The 23,415-nt window shown below is 36.2% G+C and overlaps 1 protein-coding gene across 1 annotated transcript in view; it reads right to left on the bottom strand.

The window, feature by feature from the left end:
* Nucleotides 1-23,415, bottom strand: part of DMD (dystrophin) — a 2,123,521-nt gene that overhangs the window by 1,442,832 nt on the left and 657,274 nt on the right. The window contains exons 16-17 of the mRNA XM_060138437.1: nt 21,432-21,611; nt 10,904-11,079 (exon numbers count right to left, since the gene is read on the bottom strand). Of these exons, the coding sequence (XP_059994420.1) occupies nt 10,904-11,079; nt 21,432-21,611 (356 nt within the window). The remainder of the gene's footprint in view (nt 1-10,903; nt 11,080-21,431; nt 21,612-23,415) is intronic.

Raw genomic sequence — 23,415 nt, 5'->3', positions numbered from 1 at the left:
ATTTGAGAGTGGATCTATTCATCTTAGTGTTTTGTTAAGGACTGGTAAAGTAAAAGCCATTCTTGTAATCATCAGAATGAAAACTGCAAAGAAAGCTGTAACAAAGACAAAAAGGCAAATACATAAGAATCATCAACAGCAAAATAATCTCATCTATTTCACCCTTTATTGCAGGAATAGGCAAACTATGGCTCACGGGACAAATCTGGCTTGCCACTAGTTTTTGTAAATAAAGTTTTATTGGAACACATCCACACTCATCATTTACATATTGTTTATGGTTGCTTTTTCCCTACAGCAGCAGAATTGAGCACTTGCAAAAGAAACTATGTGGTGCACAAGCCTAAAATAGGGACCGTCTGCCTCTTTAGAGAAAAAATTTGCTGACTACCTCCCTGCTCTATAAAGTTAAGATGGTCTATCTCTCCCAACACATAGGTGGGTCCAAATGTGTGGTTCACAGTCGCCATATTGCTTGGCTCTCTTTCAAAAATATGCCTTGGCTCTCTATAACCAGATTAAAGTTCCTTAGTCTGGCATTGAGTACCTTTCTTTTTCTTCCCACAATGAACTCAACCTACCTTTTCAACCTCATCCCTTACTTCTCTCTTTCCAATACTGCATATTTCTGCTCTAAGCAAACAGAAACACCCACAACCCTGTGTAAATGCCACTTGTATACAGCCTGTATCTGCATCGTCCTTTTCCCTGATCTTGAGTCCAATAGGCCCCTATCCTTTAACCGTCTACTCAGATGCTAATGTCTCCATGAGCTTTCCATGCTCAACTGTCAAGCAGGACTGGAAGTGATCCTTTCTTCCTTATGACTTTTCTAACATTTTATTGGTACTTCTTCATGACATAGTTTATACTATTAGAATGCAAGCTTCCTGAGGGAAGGACTAAATATGGTTCTTGGTCATAGCAACTGGAGTGCTCTGCACATCATAGTGATCCATTAGATATTGTTGAATGAATATGAAAATTAGCAAGAAAACTAATGTTGCTGTCACTACATTCTTGAAATACTGTGGACTCGTACTGACTACAAGAGTGTTCAAAGAACCCCTCCATACACTGAGTGGTGCCTTGGACCTTGTGGGAAGCAAATTAAACTTTAAATACCCTCAGTGTGCAAGCTCACTGAGTTTAAAGGACTTCAACATGCTTTTATCTCATGGATCTTTGAAGTTTAAATAACTTCCAGTCAAGGTTTAGAAACTATCTGGTACAATGCAGAATACCATTTAAATCTGATGTGTACTCACTGTCCCACTGCCACTTCCCCAGCATCATGAGTTGTTTCCATTCATTTACTTCTTCTAGTGAGCATCTCTATGAAGTTTAGTTAAAACCCAAAGCAAAACGCATGGCCCTACAAAGCCAGTGTCTTAGCTCAGGCTGATGTAACAAAACACTATAGATGGGTGGTTTAAATCAGGGGTCCCCAACCCCTGGGCCGCGGACCAGTACTGGTTGTGGCCTGTTAGGAACCGGGCCGCACTGCAGGAGGTGAGCAGCAAGTGAGCAAAGCTTCATCTGCTGCTCCCCATCACTCCCCATGGCTCGCATTACTGCCTGAACCATCCCCCTGCCTCACCCCATCCCATGGAAAAACTGTCTTCCATGAAACTGGTCTCTGGTACCAAAAAGGTTGGGGACTACTGGCTTAAACAATATAAATTTATTTTCTCATCGTTCTGGAAGCCAGAAGTTCAAGATCAAGGTGTCAGTATGGTTACTTTCTGGTGAGACCTCTCTTCCTGGCTTGTACATGGTTGCCTTATCAATGTACCCTCACGTAAGACGGAGGAGAGAGAACAAGCTCTCTGGCGCCTCTTCTTATAATGGCACTAATCTCATCATGAAGGCCCTACCCTCAAAACCTCTTCTAAACCTAATTATTCCCCAAATACCCCATTTCCAAGTAACATCAAATTGGGGTAAGGGCTTCAAGACATGAATATCGGGGAAGTGGGGCACAATTCAGTCCATAGGAGCCAGACATCATTGTACTTGCCTGTGATGAAATGATGTGTATTGATTCATAGAGATACAGGTTGCTGACTAGGGAAGACATCAGAATAAGAATATTCTCAGAAAATGTTAGAATAAGAATACTTTCTCTTATAACACAAATGTGGTAATGGGAAGATACCTGTTCTAAATTAATAATTGGGAACTCAACTTTCTCCTGGGGAGAGGGTGTATATTTTTGCCTAAATAATCATCAAGAGAGACACATACAGTAAAATTTCCAGTGTGACGGCCAACAAGGAAAGTCATATAAATTCCATTTCGGAGGTGAAGAAATAGATTCTGAGTGAGATTAAGTTACTTGCTTTAGTCACATAGGTGATAAGCGGAAGATGCAAGGCCAGAATCCATCTCTGTGCAGTCACAGGGCCATCTGCTCTTTCAGATCCATTCTTCATGTTTCTCTTGTCCTCTCTGTACCAGAGGAATATATACATTTTCTGCCATCGCCTTCCCCCTGGCTTGTGATTAGAGGCACTGGCAGAATACCGAAAGATGGAAGGAAGAGAAAAGCCAAGTTCCTTCACACTCAACTTTTGCTGACATTTCTAGAGCGGCTTCATCTCCACTGTGGCTTCAGTTTCCTCTGGATGGTCCCTCCCTCCCCAGGTCCAAGCTCTTGCCTGGCAGTCCTAACACTGCTAGTCCCTGTTTGAAGGCCCCAACTTTGGGACTCTGGTACCATCCCCCCTGCAGTGTTCCTCTATCTCTAGGGAAATGAGCAGCCTGTTGATGCTGCTTGTATGTTGAGTTGCCTCACTGTCCCTCTGTGCTGCTTCCCAGCTTTTCATCACCTCCTTCAACAATTCCCTGTATTATTTTTCTCTCTGAAACACCTAGAGTGGTTTTTGTTTTCCTGACAAGACTGACAAACACCCATCTGATATGCCATGAATATTTACTGAATACCTCCAATGGGCTAACTTCTGAGTTAAGTGCTGTCGGTCTAGAGTTGCAAATAAATGGCTCCTGCCCTCAAGGAGTTTACTGGAGATACAAATATGCAAAAACAAGATCATTACAATAAAATTCTGCAAGTTTTTTAACGGAAGGATTGTCAAAGCTGAGAAATGTCTGGGAGGTTAGGTTCCCAGAAAGAGAAGGTAGTTAGTTGGGGAAAAGGAATGTGGCAGCTGGAAAAGGGAAAGTAAGGAAAAGGGAATCTTCAATAGAGAGAACAGTAGGTACAAAGAAACAGAAGTCTGAGGGAATACAGAGCATTTGGAGAGCAGAGGGTGGTTCATTAAACCTGAGCAGAGGGCAGTGCCATTTGAAATGCAGTTTCTGGCCAGTCTGTGAACTATCTGTTAGTAGCCTGTGACAAGAAAAGTCACTAGAGCATAAATAGTCACGAAGCATACAATTTCATCTGATTTCTTTTTAATTGCAAAACTTTCTTGACAAAGGAAGCGGTGCACTGATTTATATTCTGGCTCCAGCTCTTCATCTCACTGTGTACTGGTAATAAACAGTTTGCAGACTATTTTGAGTAGCACTGGCATATAAGAAAATGGGTAGGGGAGAAGGGCGAGAAGCTAGAGAGTCAGGCTGTCAAAGATCAGAAAGGAATTCCTGTGCTATGCATTTCAAGAACCACCGGCAGAGGAATGATCTAATTAAAACTGCCTTTTAAGATATATCTCAGGAGGCTGTGAACAGTATGGATAAGAAGGGTGAGCGTAGAGGCACAGAAATCAGTTAAGAATTTCATGCAGAAAACTATCAGAGACTTAACTAGGGGGAAGGCAGCCTGGATGTAAAGGAACAAATACACTAAAGAGAATTGAAAGGACTTAGGGAGGTTGCAGATATCATGACCACTGTGAGCGGCTGCACAGGTTGTACACTGCACAAGTCCAGAAGGTGCTGTTTTTAGGAACTATGATGTGAAAGACAGTCTCTAAAGATGAGTAGTCTAAACTGCAGAACTTCATTTGTGATTTCTGTAAGAAGTCCAGGTGGAAATGCCCAAAAAACATTTGGATGTTACAGGTATGAGCATCGGGAAGGAGGTTAAGCTAAAGATGTTAATTTGGAAAACAGCAGGTATAGATGTGTGATAAAAGCAGGATTATAAATGATATCACCCTGGAAAAGAAAGTGTCATAAAAAGAAAATAAAGCCAAAATGTGAGTCTTTTGGAGACCAACATAAAAGGGATAGGAAGAGGAGAATCGGAATACATAGTGGGAAAGCAAAGAGGAGAAAAGAAACAGGAGAGAACAATGTCCCAGAAACTGAGAAAGAGGAAAATTTCAAGAAAGAACTAATTACCACTGTCAAGTACAGCACAAAGTTCAAGAAGGATAAACTGAAGAGCGACCTTTGGAGCTGACAATTAAGGAGTTCTCTGGTGACCTTGCTGAGAGCAGTTTCAGCATTTCATGTAGAGTATGAGAGGGTAAAGGAAACAATCAGAAGTAAGGAAATAGTGGTAGTTCACATCTTCTGATTAAAAATCAACTCTTTTTTGCATTCAACCATGCTTCTTCTTTTAGATGAATAATTGTGACTACCATTTTCTTCACTCTCAGAACAAACAAAACTGTATGTCATGGTTCCAGGAATATAGCTCTATCTTCCTCTTGGCTGGCATCTTTTTGTGCCTCACATTCTGGAAGAGTACATTTTCATACAACTGCTATAGCTAGACATCCATAGCTATGTGTAGCATCTTACAGGACCAGTTCCCATTATAGTGCATTTCAACTTGGAACATGTATTGGGCATCCCCAAATCAGAAGGTCCCGTAACAGGTTGGGAGTAAGATATGGACCCTGGCCCTGGCAAGCTTTGAGTCTAGGGGGTGAAACAGGCATATGAAAAGGTCATTTTAACATATAGCACTAGAGGGGTCACAAGAAGGGACATCATCTTGTGTGGCATCTTATGTAGTATCACTTAGCCTAGTCTGGAGTAAATGGTTCCTATCATTGGGGCTGGTTTGAGGAAATAAGAAGCAAGAGTCAGGATGAAACTAAGATGATGCTCTAGTGCACTGATTTACAAAATGTGGGCCCTGAACTAGCAACATCAGCATCGCCTGGGAACTCATTAGATATTAAGATTCTCAGGCACTGCCCCAGGCCTACTGAATCAAAAACTCTGGTGGGGACCAGTAATCTGCCTTTTAACAAGGCCTCCAGATGATTCTGATACATGCTAAGGTATGAGAACCGCTGTTCTTGGTCAAGGGTTCTCAAACTTTAAGGCTTATCAACAACGACCTGGAGAGCTTGTAAAGGATTCCTGGGCCCACCTGCAGAGTTTCTGATTCAGCAAGTTTGGGGAGCGTCCTCCAAGTCTGCATTTCTAACAAGTCCTCAAGTGATGCTGCTGTTTCATGCACTGCACTATGAGTATCACTGCTCTAAGTGTTCTCTGGCCACTTAGCATGCCTCTAGAATTAACATTCTTACATTCTTCAAAACATTTATTGACTTATTGTTGACTTATATGACAAATTAGCTTTAAGAACCTTAAATGGATAGTTATCTTTTCGGAACATCTGAAGATGGTATGTAAGGTTTCTATTATTCACCAAAAATAGTTTCTAAACTGAAATTTGAGTTTATGACCAAGGTCATTTGACTCTAATACATAAAAAGAAGTAGGGCATTGCAACTGTTAACACTGAAATGGAAATTAGGAGACTCATCACTAGTCCTTATTTTGCAACTGAAAGCAAGTTGCTTAACCTTTCTGGACCTCAATTAACCTGTAACCATGAACAGGTCTGGAGTCTAGTTTCCTTAGATAAAAGGAGCAAAGTTTTATTTTACTGGGCAGTGCCAATGGAAAAAAAATATATTATTACTGAGTCCAACATCCCAAGTATTTTAGGATCAATTTATCATATAGAAAATAAAAAAAAATTAGCTCTTAGACACATTAATCATCTAATTAGATCCTCTGCATAAGTTAAAATGTTTTAGTTTACAACTTCCAGATTATAGTTTGGGAATCAAAGTTAAAATAAATATCTAAAACAAAAATAGCTTACGCATTAATCTCATAAAATGGCAAAAAGACAGGCCTTATCTAACTTCCTTCCAAGGACGTGACATAAATTAACATCATTCAGGCAGCAGACATTAAAAAAAGGGGAAAAAGCACAATTAAGCTGAAAAATAGAAAACAAAATAATTATGCAGGTACATAATTGTCTAGGTCATTTATTCCACCATTTAGTAAGCATGTGGGACATAGAGAGAAAAAGCAAACTTAAGACTGTCTGCTTACCTAGAAGAAGATAAAGAGACTTGGTGAATTTAGATATTTCGAGACATCTCTCTACTTCCCTTGAGGTCAAAGATACTCATTTATTAACACCATAGCTGAAAAACATTATCCTTATTGAGATAGCATTTACTTAAAAAACAATTCAATTTGCCATTGTTTTCACCTGGCTGATACAAAAATGTAAATGAACGCTTTTGTGAAAAGTCTCTTTAAATAACTGCTATATGATTAGTAACTAATCTCCTCGATAAATCCCAATTTACTATATAATAGATCTAGTTTTAACCTATTCTGAGTTCCATACTCTGATAATTACCTATATGTAAGATATTATCACTGAACTGCAGGGATAATTTACTATTAGAAATAATTACCTTGTGACCCAAGGTCATCAAGGACTTTTGTATATCTTAGTGTAAGGAGGACAATTTATGCAGTAAATATTACAAATGTAGAAATTGTATCATTATTAAGGAATCAACTAAATGTACCTTAGATAATTAAGAAATTATAGTGTGGTACAAAGCTGAATTTTAAATCCCTTAATAGTTTTGAACAAATGATGATATCCTAATGGGTAAAATTAGAATATTAAAGATTATTCGAATGTTCACTTGTTTATTATTAAAAACAATTCCATGAAGAAGTAGATGGAATTCTTAAATGCTACTGAAAAATAAAATTTTAGTTATCACAATTAATTGAACTCTATTACTCTTTCAACAAATATTTATTGATTATTTATTGTATGCATGGTACTATACATGGAATCTAAGTAAAATATAAAAAATCTGATAACAGGATTCCTTTGTTGTGATTGGTGATGAGAAAAATATATGTGGGTGACATTGAGGCATAGAGCAAAAAAGGAATGTAATGTACTGGATGAAGTGGAAAGATTTCGGGGAAGCTACCCAAAAAACTGGTGGGAGAAAAATATTTTATACCACAAGAAGGGGTTTGTGTTTTACTATGGGGACAACTGGAGTTATGGGGATCTCAAGTCTGGAGGGTCAGCATAAAAGCAATTTTAGATATATTAATTTAAGGCAGATTGATCAGAAAGGGGGGTGGGCAAGTCTGGCCCCAGGGAGGTATATGGCTTAGAGTATGGCGCTGGCAGTTAGAATGACTGGAAAATGATGACACTTGCCCAATAATATAGTGTAACAATAATAATAAATAAGGAGAAAGGAAAGAGAAACTGATACAAATGGAGAAGTCAGGTGGTAAATTCTGTTTTGAAGAGGAAGATGAAAAGGCAATTTTTTGTTACATTTGGTAAGCTTGAGAGAATGCTCACTATGGAATTTTTTTCACCAATAGTCCATGAGCACCATCTCTACTTTCTCCACCAACCATCACCTTCACTATCATCAACACCTCAGTCACCACCACCACTTCCACCACTGCCTCTGCCTCTATCACATCCACATAAGCAAACAAGAACAACAGCTACTGCATTTACTGAATTGTAACTACCTTACAGGCAACTGTATTAAATGCTTCTTACTTAATCCTCAGTGTTCAATAAAGTGAGGATACTGAATCTGAGGCACAGATATTAGGTAATTTGCCTGGGATCATAAGCTAGTAATTAAAACAGGCAGATTTCAAACCTGAGTAATTCTGATTCCAAAGACCATGATTTTTCCAATATTTGCTACTTCTTTAGCCACACAGTCAATGAGTTATAATAACTAAAATACGTGTGCAATGTCTGAGTAACCAGGTGTGGGTAATTGGAGGCAACAAATGTTTGCATTTGATGAAAATAAAAATTGAAGCACTGCCTGGATGCAGATCATAGATTTAGAGACATAAAAGTGAAATTTGAGGGAGTCAGATATAGAGCTATGAAATTTGGGAGTCACTCATTTAGAGCCAGACTTGAATCAATGAGAGGAGATAATTCAGATAAAGAAGTCAGAAGGGCAAAAAAGATTTGAATTTATAAGATAGTACCATAGGACTTAGGCAAAAGGAAGAAAGCAAGTCAGATAAAGAGTAGTAGGAGTAGAACCAGTAGTGTATCAAAGAAGTTGAAAAAAGGGATCATTTTTTTAAAAATCAGCACCCAATAGATTGCCAAGACTACAGTCTTGACAGTTAAACACTAGCAGTTCTCACCTGGGACAACAGAGAATCACTAGCCACCATGATGTTTTCAGTCATGTTTGCATGACGCCTCTGGAACCATTATAGTATTTTAACCAAATTGCATCCTGCAGACAATGATCACTTACTGGATTTAATTGCTCCTAAATGTTTTCTCATTTCCTCTCTTTGTTCAGTCTAAACTTATCAATCTAGAGTCTTGCACAGAGTGTCCATGTTACCCTACTGCCCAAATCAGGATACATGTGAGAGTGAAAGTTGGTGCTTTATATAATTATGCTGGGACAAAAGGTGTAATTTGGGATGATTCAGGCAAACCAAGACATAAGATCACCTTTGTCATTTATCTACAAAAGAAACATGTTCCTACACGGTCCAGGTTCTGTAGTCAGGTTACCTCAGCTGAAATCCTGGCTCAGGCACTCTGAAGCTGTGTGTAATAGTAATAATAGCCATACCTATTTGGGAGGGTTAGTGGGAAGAATAAATGAGCTATGCAGACAAAGCACTTAATCTAGTGCTGAGTGCATAATAAAATCCTCAATAAGTGTTAGCTTTTATTTAAGTAATATATTCTTTATGTTCCCAATTGAACATGCTTCCAAGCACTTACAAAAACTGCTGAGAGCATATGATACAAACAGAGTTTAGGAGACAAAATATTTCACCACTAGTCACACTTTCTTGAAAACAAAAAAGTACTCAGAACACATTTTTCCTAACCAAATACATTCTCCAAACAGGAGCCAAGAATAAGCTTTTGAAGACAGAGAATGATAGAAATCAAGTTGCTCTGTTAATATCTGTATTAGAAGGGTCCCAAACATATTAGGGGGTAGATCAACTAGGTCTCCATATTGCTCTGCTTGGAAACTTGTTGGAGAGCTGTTAGGTTGTTGCAAAGGATCCATAAATCCATGTGCCCACTAGGCATTGTCTGTAGACATATATTTAACAAGGCATCAAATTAATCGCCATGCTCTTAGGATTAATAAAAAGCAAATTCATTAAGAGCTTTACTGATTTATTTTTGCTGTCACATTCTTTCTCCATCAATGAATGTTAAAATTTCAACCACTATAATGAGTAGAGTTCTTGGAACTTTCTGCCCCAAATAGAATGCCAATATTCAAAGATTCTGAGAACCATTTGACTGGAACAAGGCTCAGTAAACTTTTCTTGTAAATGGCCAGATAGTAAATATTTGGGGGTTTGTAGGTCATATAGTCTCTGTGACAACTACCCAACCCTGCCTTTCTGATGTGAAAGCAACCAAGGATGATGCATAGATGAATGAGTCTGACTTTGTTTTGATAAAACCTTATTTGTGCACACTGACCTTTGAATTTCAGAAATTTTCACATGTCATGAAATATTCTTCTTTTGATTATTTTCAACCACTTAAAAATGTAAAAAACAGTTCTCAGCTCATGAGCCCTACAAAAACTGGCAGCAGGCTGGATTGAGCCTGCAGGCTTCAGTTTGCTGAGCCCTGAATGAGAGGGTTCACTCAGCCAAGGAGCTCCAACCGTGGAGAAAAGCCCCGTGGTCTACAGTGGAATTATGAAAGTAGGTTAAAAGTCACGGATTAACAGGGAAGTACTGAAAGTCCCAAATGATGTACTTGAAAACTTTTCTAGGTGTTTCTTCCTTTGCCTAAAACATCTGACACGCTATTTTTGGGTATATGTTCTTCTCATGCTTCCCTACCCTTGTATACACTAATTCTAATGTCAAATGTTCCATGTGCTCCCAAACACATGCTGCTTAGAAACATTAAGGCAGGTTTTAATGTTCTTTCTTAATCTTAGAATTATAATAATTGGCATGAAAAGGAAATTGTACCAGTTTTATGATTTTCATGCTAGCTTTCGCATTTATGAAATTTTATTCCCATCAGTTTAATATATCTACTGATTTACATAATACCTAACTTATCTACAATGTCTAGTTGAGAATATCCACGAAAAGCTCAGTTAAAAATTCTAACACCTACAAGATAAGACTTTATAAATATCAAAGAACAGGAAATCTGTTCTGTAATTACTCCTGATATAGGACACGCAGATTGAGACATTATGTTCTCGTAAACTAACAGAATGGATCGTGTCTATTATAGGTGTACTTCTTCTTCATGAAAATGTCCTTTCCATTACTGGAAAAAGGCATTTAATGCAAAAGTAGGCACTGAACAAGCAGGCTCTTGATAAGAAAAAAGGAAACTTTCAGGATAAAAGGCATCCATCACTTGTGGTTTCTTCTTTCAATCCAGAAAATAGTATTTCCATTAAGCATTCTGTTTTTGTTGGGATAGGGATTGCTTGGGGAAAATTTTAAAACTTACTTCATAATTTGTCTCACTAACTTAACTGACATTATAGGCACCCGAGGCTTCTGGAAATATTGTTTAGGTAAAAACACTGCCATCAAAATAGTTGTAAATGAGTTTTCCTGCTTAACAATTACTCTTCGTTTGAGGATAAAGCCATGAGCAAAAGCTTCTCACCTTTTCCTAATTTCGGAATCCACAATAATCTGCCTCTTCTTTTGGGGAGGTGGTGGTGGGAGTTCCTCTTGGGCATGCTTTATGAGGATTTGTTCCCTCGTGGTCACCATAGTTACCGTTTCCATTACAGTTGTCTGTGTTAGTGATGGCTGAGTGGTGGTGACAGCCTGTGAAATCTGCAAGAAGTATCGAAACAGAGGTCACACACTGCTTGAAAGACTTCAGCAAAGACTGCTTGGAGTGGTGAAGGAAAATAATGAGAAACTGTTCCTGTTTGTTGGTAAATTGACCTTCAGATCAAAATAGCACCATATTGAACCCAAATCAAATTGTTTTATCTGACTTAAGTTATGTTGACTGAAACCACAAAGGAAAGTAATGTCAAAACCAAAAGTAAACTAGCGCCTCTTCAATGTATTGGTCAAGCTATGGGAAATAAGTGGGGCAAAGGAGGAAAACTTAGGGTGTCATTCTGTCATTTAATTAGACATGCTGTTTAAAGTGTTTACAACACTAATGTAAATTTTGCTCAGGTATGCCAGCACTAATTCCATTGCCTGGAACATTGTATATGTTTATTAAATAGTGCACTGAGTGCATCTTTGGTTTTCATAAATATAATTATTTATAGTCTATAAATTTTTAGACAAAATTCTTTGAACTGTGTAATGAATGACTTTTTAATCAAATAAGTGATATGCCCTTTAGAAGTACAATAAAAGATTAATATAAAATGCCTATTAGTCCAGAAATACATTTAAGCTGAATATTATTCGAATGTTAAAAAGCACGCTACACCTGTTTGATTTAAATTAGTCAATCTGTTAAAATATTTGAGTATCCAAAGTTAGCATTCAATTCTTCTTGGTTTAGAATCACACTAACTTTGTGTTCAGACTTTACAAAGATTTTTTTTTAGACATAGATCATCACTCTTTGAAATGATACGATTTGTGACCCAAGTCGTGAGAGGCCATTCCCTCAGTACACAGGCATTACCAGACAGACAAGTCACAAAACGGTGAGACATCCTCTTGCCTTAACCACCAATTCTGTCTCACAGTCCTCCAGTTATTAAGACTAAAAAGTTACCTCTTGTGATGTTAATCATTACTCTTCCAGTAAGCCAAATTTTTTGGAAGATCTATTTCCATGGAGACCAAAACAGGCCTGCTTTGGATCCACTTATACATACTAAATATACACATAGTCAAGGATCTGGTTGGGACCAAGATTAGATTTACTGATTTTCCTGAATTTGCCAAGGGATAAGAAAGAGGTTTGAGGGAACCTCCCTGCCTCACACATGATGACCAATTCCCTCAATGGGAAGAAAGCAGGGAAGCCTCATGATCTTCTGATTTCAGCTTCCAAATAGGAATTGACATGTAGTAATGAAATCCTTTGTCATGGTGTCTTATGTAAAAATTGCTTTTGACAAATACATTTTGAAGGTGCTACCCTTTGTGCAAGCCACATCTTTACATATGCCAAGGCCTTAGGGACTTCCATTTAGGTAGCCTAAATAGTTTAAAAAAAAAAAAGACATTAAGAGATATCAAGTTTCTACATGTGTCAAGCACAGGTTTTATCTTCTCTAAGATCTCCATAGATTCATTATTCAGAATCAAGCACTGAGCTTCAAACTATAATTATATAGTCCATCGACAAGTTATGCCAAAATGAAAGCAGAATGTAACAGTTTTTAAAAATGCTTAAGATATAACCTCAAACCTAACTGAACTCAACACAAAATGACAATTACATGATAAAATTAATTCTACCTTTAACCAAAAGGAACACAGAGTTTTTAAGTAGGATTCCAAGAGCATTTAATTTTTTCAGAGTAACATTTTTTTTAACCATGGGCAAATTGTTTTTGCATACAATCAGGGCTTGAAGAAAATATTGTTCAGGTGGAAAATTTCTGCTTTTATATGTGCAGGCACCAGAATGCAGAGATTCTGAAAATACAAAGCTATTTTTTTGCAGTTATATCTAATGTTATGGAATATTTGTGCTACTGAATATTTGGCTGTGAAATTAATTTCTAAAATGTTATAATATCTTCTAACTGATACTTATTATGAAATTGGATAGATGTGCCCACGGAAGGTAAAGAGAAATGGCAACATTATATACTATGAAAAGACATTTAAGAATATAGCAAACCTTATAAGAAAGAAAAAATAATATTTTTAATAAAATAATAGCAGTCTGTAATTGTTCTATACTATAGTCATCACTATACTGTATTTGAAACTACTTCATTTCCTTTGGGATACAGAAAAAAGAAAACATCTGTGCATTGATCCTGTAAATATAGGGTATAATTCATTATATATAACAAATTAATAATTACTTTCAAAACCTACTCCAGAATAAAAAACAATTGGTCATGTACTAAATTTCCCCATCACTTTTAGTTATTGACTGTAAACACTTAATTATATGTTAGAATCATTAAAAATATAGACAGGAAGGGATTATGGAGGTCACTGAGTATAACCTCCTCCTTACTACAGGATTCACTACTTCCAGAAGCAGACAACTCCTTCCTGAGTATGGCATCAAATTTTCCCATTGGCAAAGATCTTTACACCTAGTGGAAGCCTGCATTATTATGACTTCATTCATATAAAATTTGTTTTGGGAATTCCCTGGCGGTCCAGCGGTTAGGACTCTGTGCTTCCACTGCAGGGAGCATGGGTTCAATCCCTTGTCTGGGAACTAAGATCTCACAAGCTGTGCTGCGTGGCCTGAATCAATAAATAAATAAAATTTGTTTTGAACCCTGAAACAACAAAGAGTGAGTATTGTTTCCACCTGACAGTCTTAAAGGTCTGAAGCTTGATAATCATGACTCTAATAAATCTTATTTCCAAGCTCTATAATACCAGGTATTTGCTAGAACTAGATTTAATCGGGTGCTCCAAAACCTAGATTTTCTGACTTTGGACATCATATTCAATTAAAGCAATCTAAAACTGCATGAGTTATCCAGCAGCTGAATCATAATGTTTCAATTAAATTCTAACATCTATTCGATATGTGTCACTACAGGACACCCAGAAACAAATACAATGGAATCTCTATTTTTAGAGATCTCACAGTATAGTAGTGAAGGTGACAACCACACAAATAATTGTGAGACAAGGTGAGTTCCATATGAAAAATACAAGTATGGAAAATAACTGCATGTAAATGTCTTCAAGAAAACAAAATAGATTTGTTTTTAAATACTAGCCCCTTCATCTATCAGTTAACTAGCCAGTAAAAATGGAAAATAATTATTTGTCTTTAGGTTTGGAAGCTAGTTCCCCTTACAGTGATTAAAAGTGGAGGTCTCTGAGCCAGGCTCCACAGTTCTCAAACAACAGGTCCACAGTTCACATCCTGTAATATTTGAGGAAGACTGGTTACTCTCTCAGAGCTTTGATTTCTTTTCTTCATATGTAAAACAGTAACGATAATACATCTCTCACAAGGGTGTTGCAAACAAGGCCTGCTTCATGGGTGTGCAACTTATGTAGTCACCCAGGTCCCCTCACTCAAAAGGATCTCATTCTTGGTTTCATGCTCTGCTGTCACCCTCTTGAAATTCTTCATAATTTTTGTAAAGAATCCCTGCATATTCGTTCTGCACTGAGCCTCGCAAAATATGTACCCCATCCTGGAAGCAAGAATTAAATTACATAATGTTTGAACACAATAAGTACTCTCTTGCTACATATTAGTAATAACCACTAAAAAGTCCAGAGAAAATTCAGGAATTTTTCTAAACCGAACCTTCTTTACTTATAAAGTGATATAGGTTAATTTCCAAAATTTACATTTTTCCCATTGTGAGAAAACCTGGAAGAGCATTTGCCCAGTATCTTGACAGTTCTAGGGTGAACGTCTTCTTGCATTAAGGTTGTATAATTTGGGTAGGTCTAGAAAAAACATACTATTTTCAAACAATGAAAATCTTTCTTACCATTTTCTCTTCCATTTGTTTAAAAATGCACATTTTGAAAAGGAGCTACATGTACATTCAAGCATATTTAAAGAATGTAAAAGAGCATATAACGAAAGGAAACATTTCTTTTCCAGCACTGTGTCCAGTTTCTCATGGGCAACTGGTTGTATTTACCACCTGTTCTTATATTTTATTTTATTTTTTACTTCATTTTTTATTTTATTTTATTTTTTTGCAGTACGTGGGCCTCTCACTGTTGTGGCCTCTCCCGTTGCGCAGGCTCAGCGGCCATGGCTCACGGGCCCAGCCACTCCGCGGCATGTGGGATCTTCCCGGACCGGGGCACGAACTCATGTCCCCTGCATCGGCAGGCGGACTCTCAAGCACTGCACCACCAGGGAAGCCCTGTTCTTATATTTTAAATTAACTTTGTGCTGTTATCTTTCTTTCAGTTTGGCCCATATTCTTAACTGCACCACTTAATTATTTAAATAGTCTTGACTTTGTAAGTTTTGATGTTAGAGATTTCTACTGGTATTGTGAGATACTATTTGAACATTTAAAAAAAAAACTTACTAAAAGAGATTAAAATTATAAAAAATTAGTTACCTAATTTATCTTATTATCATTATTATTAAAATACTTATACTTGTAATAATAGCTACCAGTCATGGAGCTCTCTCCACATTCCAGGCATTATGCTAGGTGCTTTGCATCCCTTATCTTATTTAAAATACTCAAAATAGTATCTGCAGTAAAAGCTTAGTAAGTGGTGGCTATCATTACCTCACAATGGCCCTAAGAATAAGTACTAAGTTTATTCCCATTTTATAGATGAGAGGTAAAAATTTCAGGCAGGTTGACAAGTGTTGATTGAAGTTTCTCGTTGTGTTCTTTATTACATACAGAACTTTAGAGTGATCACTGATTTTTAATGGGCATAGAGGGGTTGCAGTTCTACAGTTTAAAACATACTGCATAATCATAGCAACAGTTTTAGCTGATAACTGATATCCAGGCTTAAAACTATCTCCACAGGCATGGTAGCACAAGGCACAAATATGCGATGATGGTGTGAGGATTCAAAATTCTAAGCAACAGAAAGGATTTATATGTTGAACTTTATGAGAAACCTGGGGTAAAAGATCAGGTGCTCACAAAGGAAGCTGGGTTATTAATCAAAAGGCTAAAAAATGTTCTATCTCATGAACAAATGCCAAGGAATTAACACAGCTAGGTGTAGCATACAAGGAGTGCCCAAGTTCATGAGAGTGGCTTGGTAACTAAACTGTAATATCAATTACTGCCCTGTTTTGATACTGCTATTAAGGCAATATAACTTATTGAATATATACTGATATTAGAATCATAAGCACAGAGTCAATATTCAAAAGATATCATAAAAGAAGTCATTCTCCTATTTGAAATGTAATATTATATGATGGTTAAGAAGGTTTATTCCGTAAAACTCTCTCTTTAATTTTATGTATTTTGTCCCTCACTTCAACTTCTCTTTGGTACACGTTGTCAGAATAAAGAGATACATGTTGGCTTCAGGATACATACTAAACACAGAATTTGAGCAACTCTGTGAATTAGCCACATCTGCAAAAATTCAAGAAGCAATGAAATTTATTTTTTCTGATCCACCTGACCTTCCTCTACACACCATCTGGCAGGAAGTAATGGAACACTTTCTTTAACTAGGGATGCAGATTATTAAGCATACAGAAAAAACTTGGATTTTTCTTGCTGTGTTATTTCATTTATTGTCAACAAACAATAGATTTATCATATAGATGCTGAGTATTTTATCTTAATAGTATTTTAATTACATACTCATGATGAGCGAAATGTAACTATTTCAGAAGCCAGTCTTCTTCTAATAGGAACAGAATTTCATTTTTATTATCATCTTCCAGCTGACTCTGAGATTTATACAATGGAGATAGTTGGAATCTCTTCACTAATTACTCCAGAGTTTTATATAAAATTTCAAGAAAAGAGAAACGCATCATAAACATTTAGAACTGGAAAGACACTACAGAGATCTTCCTAGACCAAATTTTTCATTTTATAAATAAGGAATGAGTGGTTCCAACAGTTAATTCAGCTCTTGTCTCTTAAATTTTCAGTGCCTACAACATTTTATGTTGTTGTCGATAAATGAATTTACAACATAAAACCAATTGCACTGATGCACACAAGGCCTGTTCTCAAACATCTACTTTAGCTGAAGGTAGCAAAAGAATACAGTTAATTCCCAAGGTTATTTGAGCTATAACTTGGAAATTTTCTAATAAAACCTTTAACCTAAGCAATTAACCAAAAGATGCTCTAAAATTCAAGATAGTTAGTCCATGAATTAACTAAGATAAAAACCTAAAATAAATGAGGAAATTTTGTTTTAATTATGGGTTTTATAAAACCATTAAAATTGTTTTTTAATTGGCAGCAGACTGATTAGACTTGGAGAGCTTTCAGGAACCACTGAAAAAGGGTTGTCAACTGAAAGGCCTTAGAGTATTTTTAATTAAAACCATTGGCAAAAAGATGAGAGGCAAACCAATTGTAACTACATTTCATGTATCAAGAGGTCTACAAAATAATGCTTTGAGAATGGGTACAGTCAGAATGTGCATGTAAAATATTTTATGGAGAGTAAAAACAGAGATCTCTAAAATATGAGAATGAACTCTGAAAAGAAAGGCAAATACAGTAATTTTCATCTTAATGCTTTTGCATCTATTTGCATTTCTGGTATTATGAAAAACACTAGCTTATTATCTTCAACCATGTTTTACATTACTTACATGTCTGGCAGGAGTTTTAAAACTCTCAGAAGGACATAAATAATGTAGAACAGATATATCCATACATAATAATCACTTTCTTTATTTGGGAATCCATGAGTACAGACACAGACACACACAGCATAAACATGTACGCTCATGTTCAAGGGGAGGGGAATTCTGAGGATATTAATTTTATCTTTAAGATATTTGTGCTCATAGTTCAGAACACTGCAAAAATGGTCATTAGGAATATAGCAAAATATTGATAAAATGGGAATAAGAGCTATGAACTTGCACGAGTCATAGAATGTTCCTTATTTCTGGCAAAGAAGATAATTTACTGTTTAAAAAAATCACAAGGCTATAGAACTTCTGGACTTATCTAGATAGATATATTCTTACGTCTAAACTCATGCTGCCAAGTCTAACATAAATTACCATAATAAATTATAAAGCAAATGAATAATATCCCCTGTCCATAGTATACCATGATTTCAGTTAAATGCGAAAACTAATATTTCAAATCATTTAAAGTATTAACTATAATGAATTTCTGACTATCGTATTCCCTAATTACAATCAAAATATAAATATGTCCACCAGGGGCACGGCATTTAGGAAAAAATAGCTGAGTAAATTTCAATAAGCACGTTTATAAAAAAGTTTGGAGGAAATATAGGGTCATTCGAGTATTTAAATAAGTCAATTCAAGGTGTATTTCATTTGCTCTCTTTTCTCATTTTAAGCATCCACATAGCAAATGTTATTATTCTTTTTAACTTTTGGAAACAGAAAGTATTTCCATTTTCTTAGGCTGCCTTCTCATCAACTTCAGCATCTTCAGCTTGTGTCCAGGTATTATTCAAGCCAAACCTGACTCTGAAATGCAACAGAGCAGCCCTCATAGTTGATTTTTTTTCATGTTTTGATCTCTTGCCATGCTACTGTTTCATAAGGTCAAAATCCCTCAAAGCCTTGACCTGAATAGCAGTCAAAATTTCGGGCACATGATGAGCACACATGAGCACGATCGGATGCCTTGTCATCTCAGTCACAATTCCAACACCCTACTGGATTTTAACCATTACCAGAACTTTGCTCATTCTTTATACCAATCATTTAAAAGGATTTTTTAAAGACTGAGTATATTGTGTCATTAATGTGACTATTTTTCCCCCACAAACATGCTGGAATATATGCATACAAGTGAGCTTTGTTCTTTAAAGTCACAACCTTACCCTCAACATTCTTGGAATTCTTATGCAATTTTGATTAAGTTCAATGTGACACGTAAGAAAGAAAATCACTTTTTTTTTTTTTTTTAGTTACAAGATACTATTTCTTTTTTCACTCTATCTCCTTTTAATTCCTCTTTCCCTGGGTAGCTTCCTAAGAGCCCCCCACTCCCAAACAATGATTTGGATTGGGCCTATGATAGTGCATTTTTGGAAAAAAACAATGAGTGAAAAGTTAGACGTGAGCTTAAGAAAGGCTCAAGCTTAGTGTCCTAGGAAGCAACTTGCTAATATAACTCCATTTGTCTGCTTCTGGTCTGGTATAAGAGTGTATAATGGTTTAAAAATAAATTTTAAAAAAATCATAGTGAACTTACAACAAGCTGTCCACACTCACTAAACAGAATGCCTTGCATATCAAGAGAACCTTTTTTTCTCAAAATGCTTTCATGTCTATGGTTTTATTTTACCCTCATCAAACCCCAGTGAGCAAGTAGAGCAGATATATGTTTTATGTTGGAAATCATTATATAAGGAATTACACAAACCAAAGTTACCACTGTTTTACCATAGATTTCATAAAGTTCAAAAATAGGAGGTTAAGTAAGTTGCCCTAGGTGGTAGTCTCGTAACTTTTAAGCCATTAAAAAATAAGGTTTCTATTTTATTTTTTAACCAACTAAAATAATCAAATAAGTAAGATTTTGATGAGATGCACAAGTCTCATTCCACAGAATGAGCATATTTAAATACTAGCAATATACTGCTAGGAAATACTATCAATATATTGCTAGGAAGGTCTCCGTTCTTCCCATTTCAGGCAGCACTGAGGAACACCAGAATGTGGGGACTGGCACATATGTCACTGTCTTACTAATTCAATGTTTTAAAAAAATATGTTCTACAGACTTTATCAAAGGCTGCATGCAGATTACTAGCCTACTGAATGAGATTTTCTGAGCACAAAATCTAGGACTATGCATTTGAATCAGTTTCCCAGGTAACTATTATGCAGACCCAAGTTTGGAAAACCACTGCCAATAGGGCAAGTGAACCAGAATGCAACCTTTTGTTAACCCCAGTACACCTCCGTGAATACATCCCCTTAAAGGGACACATTTCAAAATATCTTCATCAAATAATGCCAGTGCTTCTTAACATGGTAACTCACTATTTTACAGCACCAATAATCTATGGAACCAGTGGGTATATATTGGAATGATATCACTGATGGTTTAAAAAGTATAACACTTTCTAATGTCTCACATATTTGTTACATAAATGCCAATGATCATGCAAAGTAACCAAGGCCAGATTACATATAATAAGAAGAATCATGATCTCGTGGTAAAATCACTATTATATCAAGTAATTGCCAAAAATATAGTCAATAGAATTTTTATTATTGCCCAATGACTGTATGAGAAATTACTGCAATTGATACTCCTTCAAGTTTTAAATTTTAAATATGAATTTGGTTTTTAAAAAAAGATTGAACTGTGACTGAAAATCATATATGTTGGCTGATCATATTTTCTTAAATTATATTCTTGGAAGCAATACTTCAAACTTCATTTCTTCATCTTTCAACAAACATTTCCTAAGTGCCACTTATCAGATGCCAAGTATCAAAAAACAAATTCCGTGTACTGTCTCACAAGAGAGGAGATACATGCCTAAAGCTACTGAATGTGGCTTTAATAGAGGTGTGTGCATGGTGCATTGAACTATGATCTGTGACCAATTAGTAAAAGCTTCTATAATGTGAAACAATATGGCAGAATGTATTAAACACTATTAAACATAATGTTAATATTTTGAATGACTGCCCATGATTCCACCATCTAATAACCATATCAGATAATAAAAGTTTCTAGTTTAAAAATATCACATTAAAAAAAATTATCAAAACTTTTACAATTCTTAGCATAAAAACACATGACACTACAAGTAAAACATAGATGTTTTCCTAATCTACAGCCTATATGTGTTAGTATAACTAAGCGGCATGATTTTATGAATCAACAGTTTATGGCAGAAAATCCACTGGTTAAAACCTCACTTGCACTAATTGAAATAAGTCTTCAGTGAAATCAAAGGACCTGGGCCCTAGTCCTGCTCTTATCACTGACTTTCCTTGGACAATTCACTTTTCCTCCCTAAACTTCATTTTCTCATACGTAAAATGTAGAGGTCAATTAATAGCCCTCATCATTCCAGGGATCATTCCAGTGTGATGACACAGTTCCCTAGCATTTTGTCCGACTGCTCTGAGTCACTCAGATCCTCATTCCCATTGAATTGGAGGGGATTACACTCTAAGGCAGTAGTTAGTTCAGTCCACTAGCACTCACTCCTCCACTTCTACCACATTCGCCAATGTCAAGGCAACCAAGAGAGCCATGTTGTTATTCAACTGAATACTTAGCAAGGACTAATCTAGTGACACCCTTTGCAGGGTTACAGCACCACTCTCTTATTGCAGATTTCAAAAAATCTGAAGGATAATTTACTGTAGGTTAATTATTATCACTAACCTGTGCTGAACTCTTTTCAAGTTTTTGGACTAAATTATCCCAGCGCTGGGCAAAGTTGTCCAGCCATGCTTCCATCTTTTGGGCTACCAATGTATTTTTCAGTGTTGAAAGAAGATCTTGGTTGAGTGAGCAGAGTTTGTCCATGGTTTGCTTTTTCTTTTCTAGATCAGTTTTTAAAACCTGTTAAAACAAGGAAGAACACAGACTAAGCCTAGGTTACATTTTATGAAACACTATAGTTCAGTTCGCTTTTGCATGCACTTTCTCATTTGTATACATATGGAAAGATTATAATTGTGCCTGCAAAAGATCGAGAGTTCATAAAAATATAAGTAGAAAATTATAATCCAAATAACGTTCCCTTGAAGAGAAATAAAAGTCAGATGTAGAATAAACACCTCGTTGAGGCACTTACGAACTACCTAAACATTTTTGAAAAACTGCCAAGTAAAAATGTAGCATTGCTTCAAAAGGCAAAACAGAGATCAACATATGGAAATTACTTTTTAACATTTGGAGGTTTTCTAAAGTGAAAGGCATGGCTCTTGGATGTTAGTGAATTTCTTTCTACTTTCTGATAGAATTCAAATAAAATATCACATGCCAGAAGTACTGAAGAAAAGATGGTGAACTGAGAAGATGAGCATGGCTAAGGGGCCTTCCCAATCTGAAATGCTGTGATTATTTGAATAAATTTGCAATATTATTTATTTCTATGATTTTTACATTCTTTTCATTATTTGGATACAAAAATCTTGTTATTCAGTTTACTGACTTTTTCATTTTTTAGCATCTGTTATTAACTTTCAGCTATTTGAGTAATTATCTTCTAAAGCTAATTTTAGAGCCCATTAAGTAATAGAACTAAGTAACTGAGTATAACACAAATCCTTTGGAATCACTTTGCCTGTTTACTAAATGCTTGTGTTTTATGAAGTATTTTTATACCATTCATATTTCCAAAGTTCCTGGGAGCTATGGAGGGTTACGCATGCCATTTGGTTGATACAGAATGAATAAACAAAGTGGCTTGTGTGAAATCAGTAGATCAGGGCAGCTTATTCTTTCATTTTATCCATTAAGGTCAACCTATGCTTTGGGAAATCCCATTTCCGTCTCCCAAATGCTAGTCCCTGATGTAATTTGTAAACATAGAGTAAGAAGAAAGAAAGGAGAGAATTATTTTATGGCCCCTTTACAATCCCCTTTTTGGCAGCAGCAACTACAACGAACATAAACTAAGCTGTGAGACCTGTCCTTCCAAAATAATGCAAATTTATTTAAGTACAACTAACATTGCACATGGCAAAGAAATGAGTATGAAACAGATGTCCCAACTGCTCATGAACCGAAGTGTCATCGACAGAGAGAAATCAACATACACACCCCTTCCCACCCCACCCCCACCCTCCGCTCAAAGGACACTTTATGTAGTTCATTTTGGCATGCCACCTGCATTGATAGCTCTTAACTGCAGACTGCTCCAGTGTCTCCTTCAATTAGTTCATCCTTTTCTCAGAATCTACTTCACCTGGTGTTCTTTATATTGCAGTCTTACTGCAAGCCATTTTTAGGGAATAAAAGCAAGTTTTGAAGTGAATTTCTAGTTTCTCCTCAATAATTGTTTTTTTCACTATTTTTTTCTAAGTCTGAAAGAATGCAATAGACCAAAATATGAATTAAGATATATAAGCTGAATCTGAAGACAGGGAAACCATTTGTGTTGGAAATTTATGGGTAGTCTCATGTTACTTAAAAAGATTTTCTTAGATGATCTATAAAAGTAATTGGATACCCAAAGAGATTTAGTGGCAAATGAAACGAAGCCTCCTGTGTTAACATTAAACCAAATGAAGAAGCACTTAGCGGGTTGTGGGGGGGGATGAATTGGGAGATTGGGATTGACATATATACACTACTATGTATAAAATAGATAACTAATAAGAACCTGCTGTCTAAAAAATAAATAAAATAAAATAAAATT

This window comes from Lagenorhynchus albirostris, chromosome X (assembly GCF_949774975.1).
Source record: "Lagenorhynchus albirostris chromosome X, mLagAlb1.1, whole genome shotgun sequence".
NCBI classification, from domain to species: domain Eukaryota; kingdom Metazoa; phylum Chordata; class Mammalia; order Artiodactyla; family Delphinidae; genus Lagenorhynchus; species Lagenorhynchus albirostris.
The sequence above is the reverse complement of the archived record's forward strand: the minus strand, read 5'-3'. Positions and strand labels throughout refer to the sequence as shown.